The sequence below is a fragment of the Macaca mulatta genome, chromosome 4 (genome assembly GCF_049350105.2).
Source record: "Macaca mulatta isolate MMU2019108-1 chromosome 4, T2T-MMU8v2.0, whole genome shotgun sequence".
Classification (NCBI taxonomy): Eukaryota; Metazoa; Chordata; class Mammalia; order Primates; family Cercopithecidae; genus Macaca; species Macaca mulatta.
Genome location: NC_133409.1, coordinates 40,008,771 through 40,024,033, shown reverse-complemented (window position 1 = coordinate 40,024,033; position 15,263 = coordinate 40,008,771). Strand labels below are relative to the sequence as shown.

General features: G+C 44.9%; 1 protein-coding gene across 4 annotated transcripts in view; it reads left to right on the top strand.

The window, feature by feature from the left end:
* ALDH8A1 (aldehyde dehydrogenase 8 family member A1) overlaps positions 1-15,263 on the top strand; it is a 32,437-nt gene that overhangs the window by 7,083 nt on the left and 10,091 nt on the right. For 2 of the 4 annotated variants that reach the window (XM_015137405.3, XM_015137404.3), the window contains 5 exons: positions 1,046-1,201; positions 3,947-4,096; positions 4,246-4,296; positions 9,716-9,972; positions 13,493-13,654. In XM_015137405.3, coding sequence (XP_014992891.2) covers positions 1,046-1,201; positions 3,947-4,096; positions 4,246-4,296; positions 9,716-9,972; positions 13,493-13,654 — 776 coding nt within the window. The remainder of the gene's footprint in view (positions 1-1,045; positions 1,202-3,946; positions 4,097-4,245; positions 4,297-9,715; positions 9,973-13,492; positions 13,655-15,263) is intronic. The other 2 variants (XM_077999436.1, XM_015137406.3) reach the window with 1 other exon arrangement.

Genomic DNA, 15,263 nt, shown 5'->3' with positions numbered 1-15,263 from the left:
ATGGCTGGACCCAAAAGCTGAGGGGCAAAGAAATATACTCTGTCCATTGGATGAAAGGAAGTGCAAATATATACAGCAAAGGGCATGGACATAGAGAGATGAAGAACTAGGGCTGATCATGCAGTCTCCTACTCATTCTAAGCAGAAAATTTCAAAGCAAAGATAATTCGAAAAGCAGTTATGCAGTCAGGTTATTTAGGATGTTTTCTGATATGTCAGTCACCATTCCACCCCCGATACATTTTCTGATTTTTTTTTTCCACTCCTTCCCTGAGGTCAGGGTAATGGAGTAAATATCTGTAAATGTTTGCAAGAATATCTGTTAGGATAAGGCAAGAGTTTTAAAAATTATATGTGTGCTATAAACCAAGCCCAAATTAGAAAGCAGCCTGAGTCCTAAGCCCTTGAAAAGGAAATAGTTCTCTGTTGGTGTTCCTGGCCAGTCTCCCTACATCGCTAAAGAGAACTCAGTAGCAGTCCAGGTAAGCTTCTATTTCTCTTTCTACTCCATCCAGGAGCGAGGACGTGCAGGGCATGTGATGGGCGAGCAGGTGCCATGCAGCATCCCATGCCAGGGAATTCCCAGCCGCCCTTCTGATGACTCTCCCATGTGTTGAGAGGTCATGAAATACACATTCCACGTGTGTGAAAGTGTTTCGTTTTCTGCTGTGCAAATACAACGGTCCTAACACCCATATTTCAATGCCTTTGTCACAGGTACAAAGCCTGGTGACTGAATTGCAAGAGTTTGTGTGGGTGAAGTGGTGGCATCTGGCAAACTGAGGATGAGAATGATGTGTTCAGTCCACAAAACAAAGATTATTGACTCCATTTAAACCCCCCACTTCAGTTTCCAACCTTATACCGAAATATTTTATGGTTTTGTCAAACCATGATCAAATATTTGTGAGGTCAAGAAATGCCTGCCCCAGGCTGGAAGGAATCCAGGCCGTTTCAGTGTGAGTTGGGACACGTGGGCGGTGGAAGCTGACGGATAGAGTGTCCCCATTAGCCGATAGTGCTTTATGTTGTTTGCTTCTTACAGGGAAAACCTTAGCACTGGCAAGAACCATGGACATTCCCCGGTCTGTGCAGAACTTCAGGTTCTTCGCTTCCTCCATCCTGCACCACACGTCGGAGTGCACGCAGATGGACCACCTGGGCTGCATGCACTACACGGTTCGGGCCCCGGTGGGAGTCGGTAGGTGCTGTTCAGTGAGAGCCCGCCTCCTGCTTATGCTTGCAGATGCTCACAACATTCTATGTCATTGTCCTCAAGGAACAGGCTAAGGAAAAGGAAAAGCTGATATTTTTCTTTTACCTAAAATCCATTGGCCTAAAAAATCTATTTCTAGTTTATTTTATTTGTGTCAAATTCCCTACTTTTGTTTTTTTAAACAGAGTCTCTCTCTGTCGCCCAGGCTGGAGTGCAGTGGCATGATCTCGGCTCACTAGCCACCACACCTAGCTAATTTTTATATTTTTAGTAGAGACAGGGTTTCACCATGTTGGCCAGGCTAGTCTCGGACTCCTGACCTCAAGTGATCCTCCCACCTTGGCCTCCCCAAGTGCTGGGATTACAGGCATGAGCTACCATGCCAGGCCTCATGTTCTCGACTTATTCCTGAAACATTATCTTGGAAAATCATAGGGAAAAGAATGATGCTAAGAGTAAATACATAAATTCACATGCTAGGATTTTTTTTTTCTACTTATATTTAAAAAAGGAAAAACCAGGCTGGGCGCAGTGGCTCACACCTGCAATCCCAGCACTTTGGGAGGCCAAGATGGGTGTATCATCTGAGGTCAGGAGTTCGAGACCAGCCTGGCCAACATGGTGAAACCCTGTCTCTACTAAAAATGCAAAAAATTAGCTGGATGTGGTGGGGCGCCTGCAATCCCTGCTACTTGGAAGGCTGAGGCAGAGTCATTTGAACCCGGGAGGCTGAGGTTTCAGTGAGCTGAGATCATGCCATTGTACTCCAGCCTGGGTGACAAGAGTGAGGTTCCATCTGCAACAGCTACTTGGGAGGCTGAGGCAGGAGAGTAGGTTGAACTCGGGAGTCGGAGGTTGCAGTGAGCTGAGATCGGGCCACTGCACTCCAGCCTGGGTGATAGAGCGAGACTCCGTCTCAAAAGAAAAAAAAAAAAGGAGGAACTATTTATGTACATTAAATAATTAATAAGCGTAGGGCATGTAGTATGGTGCCAGGTATGTGATAAATAAGCCTCTACTGAGAACTTTCTTACTTCATGCATTCCTTTGCCTCTTGACCTTTGGAGGAACGTATAAATAAATGTCTGCGATGACTAAAACTTTCCACTAGATGTCACTGTTTCCTCGAAGAAAAAAACAATCATTTTTTAACTTGTTACATTTTATGAATATAAGTTAAAAGGAAAAAAAAATTGGGACATCTCATTGCTTTGGTTCCTTGAAACCTTCAGAAATTATGTTTTCAAGGCATTGTGGAAAGCTCTACCTCCTCCTAAGAAACGTGCTAATACATTTTGCTGCAAAAATATTTTTATCCCCTAAAGAATGGATTTTTCAATGGGAAATGTAATAATCTAAGAGATGCATTTACTTTCATAGCACAGGCTTGAGGGAAGAGTATAAAATAAGGTGAATCAATTTCCTTTCAGAAGGTAGATTTTTATATTTGTGTGTTTTGTGGTTGGAAACCTGGGTAGTTTCAGAATATTGCATGGAGACACATTCTAGCTGCTGATTACATTATTCATCCAGCAAATCTCTCTGATCAGGATACAAGTGATAATCTAGAGAGAATTTTTATTTAAAAATATTTAGCCAAAATGGATGTCACAGTCTATGTGCCAAAGTTTATTGGCTTTACTGATAGGAGGGCCCTCACAAGGAATACGCCGAACCTATTGGCCCCTATTTTATGAATAATTATAGAAAGCTTGAGATTTTATGTCTCAACCCACAACAGATTTGAAATAAAGGTAAAGAAACGTGTTAGAAGAAATAACAGCCGGACAGTTAAAATAATGAGGAAGGAGACGTTTTTGAAAAAGTAAAGCTCAGTCTATAAATCTCAAAATGCATCACATTCTGGAACTGTTTAGTGATAGGTGACAACTGTTTTTTTATTTTTTATATTTTTTTGAACTTCCAGGGGACATGTGCAGGATGTGCAGGTTTGTTACATAGGTAAATGTGTGCCATGGTGCTTTGCCGCACCTATCAACCCATCACCTAGGTGTTAAACCCAGCATGCATTTGCTCTTTATCCTGATGCTCTTTCCCCGACCTTCCCTGACAGGCTCTGGTGTGTGTTGTTCCTTTCCCTGTGTCCATGTGTTCTAATTGTTCAGCTCTCACTTATAAGTGAAAACATTCAGGTGTTTGGTTTTCTGCTCCTGTGTTAGTTTGCTAAGGATAATGGCTTCTACCTTCATCCATGTGCCTGCAAAGGACATGATCTCGTTTCTTTTTATGGCTGTATAGTATTTCATGGTGTATATGTACTCCATATTCTTTATCCAGTCTATTATTGATGAGCATTTGGGTTGATTCCATGTCTTTGCTATTGCTATTGTGAATAGCAAAGTGCTGCAATGAACATACGCGTGCATGTATCTTTGTAACAGAATGATTTATATTGCTTTGGCTATATGATAGGTGACAACTCTTTAGCTCTGGAGTTTGTGTTGCTGTTGTTCATAATCATGAACCATCCAGAAATGGGTAAATCATATTGACTTTACTCTATTTTAAAAGGTGCAGTTGCTTGGAATATATTTTAGACTCATTTCCCTGAAGGTGGCTACATATAAGCAAAGCTTGGGAAGAAGTTAGAAGAGTAAGCTAAGTTTCCTGCAGCATGAAGGAGTTTTGCGTTAATAACCCCACTTGGCCAGTCCGCCTCAGAGGGGTGTGCTCTCTGTCACAGGCAGTGCTTCTGCTCTCATCCCTTAGCTGGTCTAATCAGCCCGTGGAATTTGCCACTCTACTTGCTGACCTGGAAGATAGCTCCAGCGATTGCTGCAGGGAACACTGTGGTGGCCAAACCCAGTGAGCTGACCTCAGTGACGGCGTGGATGTTGTGCACTCTCCTGGATAAAGCAGGTAATTAGGTGTTGGGGTTGCGGGGCAGGCACAGAGTTGGAGCAAAGCTATAGTTTATAGAAATCTTCCACTCAGCAGCACAATTGATTCCAGTGACGCCTTGGGCTTTGTCTTCTGATCCTTGTCTGGGAAATCCCCTCCACCCACAGGGTTCCCTCATCCTGCGTCCTGTCTTCAACGCCAGAAAGGTGCTAATGCAGGTGAGTTCCACTCCCCAGGGTGGGCCACTGGCAGCACAATAGTGACACAGACTTAAACAGCCCCATCAAATCAAAGACACCAGCCTGCTCCAGAGAGTCAATTAAAATCTTAAATTGGGGCTCGGTGCGGTGGCTCACGCCTGTAATCCCAGCACTTTGGGAGGCTGAGGCAGGTGGATCATGAGGTCAGGAGATCGAGACCATCCTGGCTGATACGGTGAAACCTCGTCTCTACTAAAAATACAAAAAATTATCCAGGCATGGTGGCGAGCACCTGTAGTACCAGCTATTTGGGAGGCTGAGGCAGGAGAATGGCATGAACCTGGGAGGCAGAGCTTGTAGTGAGCTGAGATTGCACCACTGCACTCCAGCCTGGGCGACAGAGCGAGACTCTGTCTCAAAAAATAAATAAATAAATAAATAAATAAATAAATAAAATAATAATAATAAAAAATAAAATCTTAAGTTGGAATCACAAGTTAATCTTGATGACAATAAGAATATTGCTAGGTACACCTATAGTGTGCTTAGCTACAGAATACCTAGTAGAAGTAACCCGATTTTAAGAGCTCTAAATATACATCCTTCAGTTTTCCCTGCCTTTGGGACCGCTCCTGGAAAGCTAATACAATATGGCTTCTTCCTAGCATATCAAGGTTCACGCGTTTGCTCCTTGTTCTTTTTCTGGTAATAGTTTATTGGCCACATTCAGGATGCGCTCCTGGTTTTGTTCTGGGGTGTAGCTCCGCACAGGCACAGGCTGGCACTGTTTCAAGGCAGCAGGCGGGAGACCCCAGCAGCCCTCCTGTGAGAAGTCCCCTTAATGTAAGGTCTTTTGGCCACGTCACCCCACAGCCAGGGCAGGAGTGCTGGGTGGTGGGGACAGACTCACCGTCTGTCTAGCTGAGTCTTTCCTTGCTGCCTTTCAGCTCATAGAGGGGCACTGCTGGGCTCTCCTGTATCCACAGAATGCCCGGTGGGTAAGAGCCCATCCCTCTCTCCCTCTTCAGAACACCTTTCTTAGAAGCACAGACAGACACATTAACTTCCAGTAAACCCTAGCCAGTTCTTTAGTCCACGAGGAAGATGATGGCTCAAAACTGAGGCTGTTTAGGGAACGGCACTGGGCCTTCGGATCCCAGGTCCTCCGGAGGAATGAGGCCTTCCAGCCTAGGACTCTGGGTTGTCATCTGTGGACATCCCAGGCTTCGAAGTGGAGGGAGTGGGGTGGGGCATATAATTTCAAAGTGCCGACCCTTCCCATGTTCCTCCTCTACAAAAGACCCCACAGTCTAATCCCATTCTTTGTGAAATGAAGTCTGTGGTGTCTGCAAAGGCACGACATATTTCTTCCCTGCCTGGTGACTGCAGGTTCCCCAGAGTGGACTAGGCCTGGGGCTTCCCCTCTACTGGGACTTGGAGGCAGGGGTGGCGCCGCAGAACCGTGTTCCCTTAACCACTCTCTCCTGAGACCAAGCACGTCTGGATCAGTGATGAGTTATCTTTCCCAGCCAGTCTGTCCTGAATCTGGCCTGCATGAGAGTTTCTGTTTCCATCTCCGCACAGCATTGATCTTATTTCTTGTGGGCTAATAAGCCCATGAAACTAAGACAGTCCTTCTCCTCTTTCCTCCATGGGCTGAAACTTCCTCCCCTGACAAATACAGCATGTCATCTTCACCTTGCTCCTCTCTTGAGCCCTCGGTTTCTCCACTGGGATTGGGAGGAATGTGAACCACATCTGTGTCATCTGCTTTAGAATCATGTAAGAGAAGCTTTTAGTGGGGAGGGAAAAGCGAAAATAACTAATTCATTCTGGATGTTTAAAGAGTCAGCTCCTCTAGTCCTGGGCATTTAAACAGACTTGACGGATAACCTTCCTTTGAAATAAACTAATTTTTAAAAGGACACAGTGAATACTTCTATGGGATTCCTGGAATAGTCATTGTTTCTTGGGGGCACCAAATATTTGCCCTAATTCCTGGAGTGCCCATTGACTGCATTTTCCTGGCTCTTCCCATTAGCTGTGTGGGGTGGTGGGGTGGGGGATGTGTGTGTGTGTGGGGGGGGGCGGGTAGGGAACGTGTGTGTGTGGGTGTGGGTGTGGGGCAGGGGATGTGTGTGTGTGAGGGGGTATGTGTATGTGCTCTATTTAAGCCTAAAATTCTTCTTGTTGCCACCCTGCCAAGCCCCGGCATTTGAGGGGTTTCCTTCTAGTCTGTTCTCGTCTGTTCCTAACTTGTCTGTTAGCCACCTCCCCTGAGTTTTGCTAACTTGTTATTTGTCAATTAAACTGCTTTCCTTCTCTTATCACCAGAATCTCTTCAGGGTTAGAGGGCAGACATCTTGAGAAAAATTCCATTAATTTCTGGATAAAACGTCAAAATGGTACTGGGAAATAATGGCCAGCCGACATTAGCATCCAAGCCCAAGGGAATGTGATCAAAATGTTAATACCATCGAGGGGAAGGCAATTCACTGCGGCATGGGCTCATTTTACTGTGGGGATAAATATGCAGTGCTTCTGCATTCTCTCTCACCCTCGGTTAAAATGCTACTGTGGGCCGGACGTGGTGGCTCATGCCTGCAATCCCAGCACTTTGGGAGGCCGAGGCGGGCGGATCACGAGGTCAGGAGATCAAGACCATCCTGGCCAAAATGGTGAAACCCCGTCTCCACTAAAATACAAAAAAATTAACTGGGGGTGGCAGACGCCTGTAGTCCCAGCTACTCAGGAGGCTGAGGCAGGGGAATGGCTTGAACCTGGGAGGTGGAGGTTGCAGTAAGCTGAGATGGCGACACTGCACTCCAGCCTGGATGACAGAGCGAGACACTCTGTCTCAAAAAAAAAAAACAACCAAGAAACTACTGTGAACATTAGCAGTGATTCCATTCAGTTTTTGCCTTCAGGATTGATAAAGTCTAACAGTCCACCCCCTCCTGCCCCACACCCCATTCACCCACACGCACATCCCATCACTGGTGGAGATGCTGGGCCCCGCCCAGGAAACTGTGGGAAACTTGTCCTTGTTTCATCCCAAGGGAGGGCCTCTCCTTCCACACTTTTCTTTGCCCCAACCCAGAGCTGGGGTGCTCTCACATGGTGCCAGCCACTCCTCTGACAGTGACCTACAGTCTGGGACTGACCTAAGTTAGATTTCAACAAATGTGCACGTTGGGTACAGAGATGCAACACTTAGGCCAATCCTAAGAACTGCCTAGACACAGCGGGATTATACAGATGACTTTCTTTTTGGACATTATAGAGATGATTTTCTTTTTAAAACTTCCTCATTCATGAACCATTTCTAATTTGAATAATGTACACTAAGCATTCATTCACTCATTCATTTACTTAAGTCATTAACCTGCTGGCTTTGCTGCTTACTGCTTGTTATTCAATCTCACTTTGCCTCAAATTTCTTCCTGGTGAACTAAGTGTAATAAAACTACCTACCTCCTAAGGTTGTTGTGAGGCCTGAAGGGTGTGAGTCACGGATAGCAGTGGTGACCCCACAGTAAGCACCCCATCTAATGTTTGCATTTACTGGTCTGAGTTCCCTGTGCTATCAGCTGAAGAATCATAAGGTTCATGCATTTGGAAAGGAGGGTTTTATTTCTTATAAATCGTTGCAGCCTGCAGACTGGCCATCTTGCAGGCTGGGAAGCGTAGCCTCTGCCCAAAGTGGAGAACAAGTACTTGGAGGAGGGGTAAAGGGAACAGAAATTTATCCTGAGCAGGGTAGTTGAATATTCATGTTCAGTAGGATATGGGAGGAGTCATGAATATTTATGAAAGGAGAAACAGGTGCGTGCACAGGTGAGCTTCATGTGTCTTCACTGGATCACGTGCTCAAAAAGATGGCAGCCTTAGCATGTTCCGAGGGTGGAGTTTTTGGTCATCTGACGTCAAAAGGTGAAGCAGAGGACATGAAAACCCTCATGACATACCCTCGGCAGTCGGCCAAAACCAGTCCAGAGATGGTGGTCAGTTTTTAGGAAGGGATGCGTTGTGAGACTGGTGAGCTGCCACATCTAAACTGCAAAGAGGGAGGAAAATTTGGTTGCAGTTTCAGATGTTTAGCTAAAGGCGATAAAGGAATAGGTTGTTCATTTCTTGTTTTTTAGAGCTGGCTTCTGCTTACACTCAGGAAAGAATTCTGGTTAAAGATTAATAAGGAAGGGTCATACTACGGCGTGTTTGACCTCTCATCCTATAATGGCTGGGAATTCAGTTTTTAAGGTTTCTCTGGTATCCCTTTGGCCAAGAGAGGGTCTATTCAGTGAACTGGGGGAGCTTAGGATTTTATTTTTATTTCTCAATGCCAAACTAGGCTGTGGCACAGAGTATACAACGGAGAGCAAAGAACAGATACTGTTTCTGCCCTTAGCTAGTGTACCTTCTAGTTGTGTGCAGGCAATGAACAAGTAAGTCCAGAAAACACATGGATAGGCCGGGTACAGTGGCTCATGCCTGTAATCCTAGTACTTTGGGAGGCTGAGGTGGGCAGATCACTTGAGGTCAGGAGTTCGAGACCAGCCTGGACAACATGATGAAATCCCCTCTCTACTAAAGATACAAAATTTAGCCAGGCATGGTGGTGCATGCCTGTAATCCTAGCAACTCGGAAGGCTGAGGGCAGGAGAATCTTTTGAACCCGGGAGGCGGAGGTTGCAGTGAGCCAAGATGGCGCCACTGCACTCCAGCCTTGGCGATAGAGCCAGACTCCATCTCAAAAATAAAATAAAATAATAAAAAAGAAAACACATGCATAAATGCACAAATATACAGGGTAGCAGGGTCTTGTGATAGAAAAGATTGGGGCACCCATTTTTGGTTGTTTGTGGTACTTGTAAGTTGGCCCTACAGTGTTGTGATGTTGTTTATAAGCATGGTGCACAGGACTTCCAACCTAAAACCCACCCTCCCTGGGAGCCTCGCCCTTCTTCCCTGGGCCAAGATAGTCGATTTCTTCTTTGCTCCTCTGCAGCGTGTATACACCTCTCTACTTAACATTTTCACACTGCATTGTGACTCCTGGACACCAGGATGGAGCAGGGGGCTGCTCCCCTAGTGGGCTTGACCTGCCTGAGACTATCTCTGCATCCTCAAGCCCTAAGGCCTAGCCAGTATTATGGAACGAATCACCTAAAATATGTTCCACCCTGCGTCTCTCTAGGGCAAAGCATCCGGTGGGATCCTACCTGGTGTGTACTGTGGGCTGAGGTGACTCTGTGGGTTTTGCTTTGCTATTAAACCAGAGGCAGTCATGAAAGTTCCAAGTGTTGTAAAACCCAAGTGCTTCCTCCATCCCCACCCACTCCCATTCAAGCGATTGGACTTTCAAGGAGAATTTCCATGTAACTTGAACTCTTCAACATACCGAGAATTACTATAACTGATATTGTTTCCTATCCAGGTGTTCCACCAGGTGTGGTCAATATTGTGTTTGGAACTGGGCCCAGGGTGGGTGAGGCCCTGGTGTCCCATCCAGAGGTGCCCCTGATCTCCTTCACCGGGAGCCAGCCCACCGCCGAGCGGATCACCCAGCTGAGCGCTCCACACTGCAAGAAGCTCTCCCTGGAGCTGGGGGGCAAGAATCCTGCCATCATCTTCGAGGACGCCAACCTGGATGAGTGCATTCCGGCAACCGTCAGGTCCAGCTTTGCCAACCAGGTATGTCCCCTGGGGTTCTTCTCCCTCCCCTCCATGGCCCTGTCAAGCTGGATCTGGTTCATCACAGTGCAATGCCTGGAGCAAGCAACTCAATCCAGTGCCATTTCCGTGAAGGCAGGACCAGTACATTGTGTGATTCCCTTAACTCTCTGCTCAATTTGAACATTAATTAGTGGCCCTGTGGAGTCACAGCTTCTGTTCAGCAAACTCCTCTTCTTGAGTTGCACAGCTTTTATCAGGCACCAGCCGGGGGTGGAATGATTGATTTTGCTGCTCCGAGCATCTCCATTTCTTTATTCACACAGTTGCCCTGTCTTGTCTTTTATTCTTTTCTTAAACCTTGTCTTTGCTTGTGGTTCAAATGTCCTATTCCCAGTAAATCTTACTCTCATTTCAAAAGTATTCCAAATGCATTCATACACTGAGTTCCAAATACCTGAAACTGACTAGAGAAGATTTCTCGGCGTGGATTCATGGATCAGCTTCAGGGCATCGTTGTAGCTTCTGAAATTACATAACAGATATTTCTCTGGGCTCTGTAGTTTTTGGCAGATTCTTTAAGGCTATGGCATTCCAAAGAGTTAAGAACACTAGACCAGATCAACTAAACAGTAGGTTGCAAGAAGATGGAAACGGTGCCTGCTTTTGTGTGGTATTTTCAGTGTCAATGCTTAGAATACTGCCTAGGATATAGCAGATGTACATAAACACTGGATGATTTTCTTCAAAGGATATTTTTATTTTAACAGAGAATAAAGATATAGGCCAAAGACTTAGAACTTCACAGAAGGAAAGAGCAGTGAAATGAGAGATATGTGTATTGAGCTAACTCAGGTGACATTGAATATTGCATAAACTTTTGAACCTGCATTGCTTCACTGATAAAATCATGTGAACAATAATGATGTCTTCTAACAGGGTTTTCATGAGTATAGAGTGACAAATGTTACTTTCAATTATTATCTTCATGATAATCATACGTGTAATTATTTCTCTCACTGTAGCTCTTGAAGTGGCTAGAAAGTTAGTTTCTGGATAAATAGACAATGTACTTTTACAATACAACTAATTTAACCATTAAGCAAGTTTCAAGTGAACAATTAAACCAAGTGTTTTCATGGCTTAGAGACAACAACAGAGTGACAAATTTTGTGGACTGAGAAACTAAGATGAAAGAAAGCTAAACTCTGTACTAAACAAATTCTGAGGAGCTGGGCATGGTGACTCACACCTGTAGTCCCAGCACTTTGGGAGGCCGAGGTGGGTGGATCACCTGAGGTCAGGAGTTCGAGACCAGCCTGGCCAACATGGCAAAACCCCGTCTCTACTAAAAATACAAAAATTAGCTGGGCATAGCGGTGGGCACCTGTAATCTCAGCTACTTGGGAGGCTCAGGCAGGAGAATCTCTTAAAACCAGGAGGCGGAGATTGCAGTGAGCCAAGATTGCACCTCTGCACTCCAGCCTGGGTGACAAGAGCAAGACTCCATCTCAAAAACAAAACAAAAAAACAAATTCTGAGCATGGAGATAAGAAGTGTAAGCTTCTCTCCTACCAGAATTGTGCAAGGATTTGAGTTTGCCCAGATAACCTTCCTTTTGGGAGTGTTTTAAAATGTCAATGGGGAAAGAGACATGTACCTAACTCATTGGCTAATCCAAGGTCACAAATGGATTTTAGGCAAAATAAATAAAGCAGCTTGATTTAGCTGAGCAATGAATTCTATGTCGTGCATATTTCTTCCTTAATTGAATGTAATTGGCTTTTTTGAAGCATCTCTGTGTGACCTTGGACATGTACTAATTCAAAACATTTTTTCCTAACTGTAAACTGGAAAAGCTAACAGGCTACGGAATTATTTATAATGAGGAAAACACCCTGCGCAGTGTCTGGCTTGACGATAGGCACTCAGTGAATGATACTATCCTTTTCTTACTCTCTCCAAAGTCTTTCTTCTGGGCATCTTGGTATGCTTACCGATGCTTTCTGGGCACTGAGCAACAGGGAACTGGGTGAACCCCTCTAGCCTCTTGGTCATGCTCTCCTTCCCTGATGTCACAGGGCACTTGTGCAAATGAAAGTATCAAGTGTTTAGACATTTCCCAAGCTAGATATGGAGATGATCCTAACAGCAATCCTGGTTGCAGAAAGAATATATTATTTCAAAACATTAATGGTTTAATCTGGACAATGAATCTTTGTACAAATACCAGGACAATCAGGAGGCTTCTATTTCCTAGGATTTTTGTGAAGTCAAACACAAACATGGTGAAAATGTTTATGCGTTTATGTACTTGTCATGCATAAATGATGCTTTGAAAGTCTAGAATGTGGTTTGTAAACTGTTACATGCTATATTCAAATGATAGGGTTATTTTTCACTGAGAAATCTGTTATAACCCCTCCCCTGCACACTCAGCATCTCTATTTGATGTTTGTGAGGCATCTGAAACCCAGCGTGTCCAAAGCAGAGCTCTCATTTCCCTCCCTCTCCCTTCCTTGCAATACCAATCCTCTTCCCACCTCAAGTCTGCCCTTCCAGGGAACAGCACCCCCAATCCCTGTGCGGCCTACTCTTGTTCTTGCCCTCTCTTTCCATCGACAGGTCCTGTTGGTTCTGTCTTTAAGGTATATCCTGAATCCCATCACTTCTCCGGTGCATCTGTGCCAGCTTCATCACTTTTCGGAGGTCCCGGGCCCCTGGAAGAACCTGTTGAACTCAGTGGGTCCTTTTCACTTCTCTGCATCTCCATGGATGCCTCCCTGGTCCCAGCTACCTACACGCATCTGGACTTCTGGAATATTCTCTTAACTCCTCTGCTCTGTTCCTACACTTGTTTCCTTCCATCCTGTTTTCCCAGAATGAGCATGTTAAAATGTAAATCTGATCGTATCATTCTGATGCTTAAAACCTTCCCTCATTTTTTCATGATACTGAGAATAAAACATAATCTCTTTATGAAACTACAAGACTGCACAATAGAGCCTTGCTAGCCTCCTGACCTCCTCTCCTACCATGCACTTCCTGTCCCTGCCTCCTCTTCCAGCCTCAGCCCCACCAGCTGCTTTTCCTCATGCACACCAGCTCATTCCTGCTGCAGGTCCTCTGTACTTACTCTGAAGAATTCCCCGCCTCCAGATCTTCTCCCGTCTCATGGCTTCACATCAGTCAAGATTCCAGGCGAATACCCCCTCTTTGCACGTGCCCCCCATGACTCCCTTCTGTAAAACAGCTGCCCCTGCCCCTGCCGTCAGTTTCCGTTCCCATTCTCTGCTTAATTTTCTTTTATGGCTTTGATCACAACCTGAAGTTATATTATTTATCGAGTTTTTGTACTTGTGTTTTTGTTTGTCTTTCCCACAAGACTATGTGTTTCACATGGTGGGGACTTTGTCTTATTTACCATTGTACCCCATTGCCTAGACCAGCGCCTGATACATGGCAGGTACTCAAAAGTGCGGAGTGCTCTATCCATGAAGGAGAGTGTCTCCAGCCTTGTCCCTATTCTCATTCTTGGCAGGGTGAAATCTGTCTCTGTACCAGCAGGATCTTTGTCCAGAAGAGCATCTACACTGAATTTTTAAAGAGATTTGTAGAAGCTACCAGAAAGTGGAAAGTCGGCATTCCCTCTGATCCATTGGCCAGCATGGGTGCTCTGATAAGTAAAGCACATTTGGAGAAAGTGAGTAAATTTCTGCCATGTAAGTTACAGAATAAGTTCTTATTTGAAGAGAAGCTCAGTATGAGCATTGCACACATCAGACTCTGAAATATTGTTAGTTACTACCCCATTTTTGGACACAGAGTCTAGACACTGTGGATAAGAATATGCAAATGCAGTCCCGGTGAAAGTGCATCCACATGAAATTAATGAACTTGAGAAGTCAGCGTGGAGATACCACCAGTAGAGAGGGGAAGCCAAATTTCAAAACAGAAAGGTCAGCTAATAAGGGTGATGTGGAAGAGTGCCAGTGATTTCCATAGGCAAGCATTCTCTTTGGAAGAGGTCTGCCTCTGGTTTATAGCCAGAAGTGCCAACACAAACAGTCCAAATTGTGTCGTCCTTAGTCAGTGGGGGACCGGGGTAGCCCATCTGGAAGAAACCACTGATAGTCTCTGAGTGATTGATGAAACTCAGATCTTTAGGGTCATTTTTTAAGAAAAGCAGATCTGGCCCTTGACTGCAATTTAGGGTTATTTTAATTTATAACCAGATGTGACTCCCAAAATAAGTCATACATTTTGGAGTCAGAAGGACTCTGCTTTCAGCTCAGGGCCACTGAGGGAAACTTGTCCCCATCAGCCAGCCAATGAGAGACAGAGCATTTGCGTAAGTTTGTAGAAATCCCTGACACTGCACAGTGCACTCCCACATTGACTATATTTAACTTTGACTTTCAGGACACTGCAACACAGTTGCTTGCAGATGGAAAGATGAAGTAGCTTGAAGGCCTGTCCTTATTTCTTCTGTTTTCTCAGTGAAATAGGCATCAGGGTGAGGAGGGGAAAAGGTGTGGAAGGTTTCAGGAGGAAGGAGAGGGTATGAAATCATCTCGCAGTAGGTCATGAGAACAGAACTGGAAAATGACCCAGTTATTAGCAGAGCAGCTCAAAGGGCTCACTTGAGGCGTGTAGTCATTTACTGAAAGTGAGGCTGACCAGCATGGCGTCTTTTTCTCCAGCGAAATTTACCTACAGGATTGTGGGTACATAGACAATGGTCCGCCGAATGTCCAGTGAGACCAATAGCTGTTGATGGTCCTGCACGGAGTGAAGATTTTCCAGGTGCAAGAGACTCCCCTGTTCTCTCTCATTCTGGCTCTTTTGGACACTAGGGCTCCCTGCCTGCCTGCCCACACCTGCAAATGACTGGTGAAAAACAATGTTAGTATGCCCCCGATCGCTTCCTGGGAAACAGGAAGGGGTGGAACAAAAGTTAACCTCCTAGAGTACCTTTCAGCAGGTTCAGGCAATACTGCAGGGTGAGGTTCCTGTGCAATTCACTCACTCAGAATTTCAAAGTTCTTTCTGTATCAACTCAACAGATACACTATTTTTTTCTATTTTAGTCGCTACCATAATAACTATTTTAGTTACCCAGTGAGAGAATATATATTAGTGAAACAAATAGAAGTAGCAACTTTTTGTATCAGTTGAATGATCTCTCTCTCTCTGTCTCTCTCTCTCTCTGTGTGTGTGTAAGAGAGAGAAATCGATGCCACGCTTTGACTCATATTGGTAGCTATGGCTTTTCTCTGTGACACTCTAAATAATTTGTCTTCAATATGTTG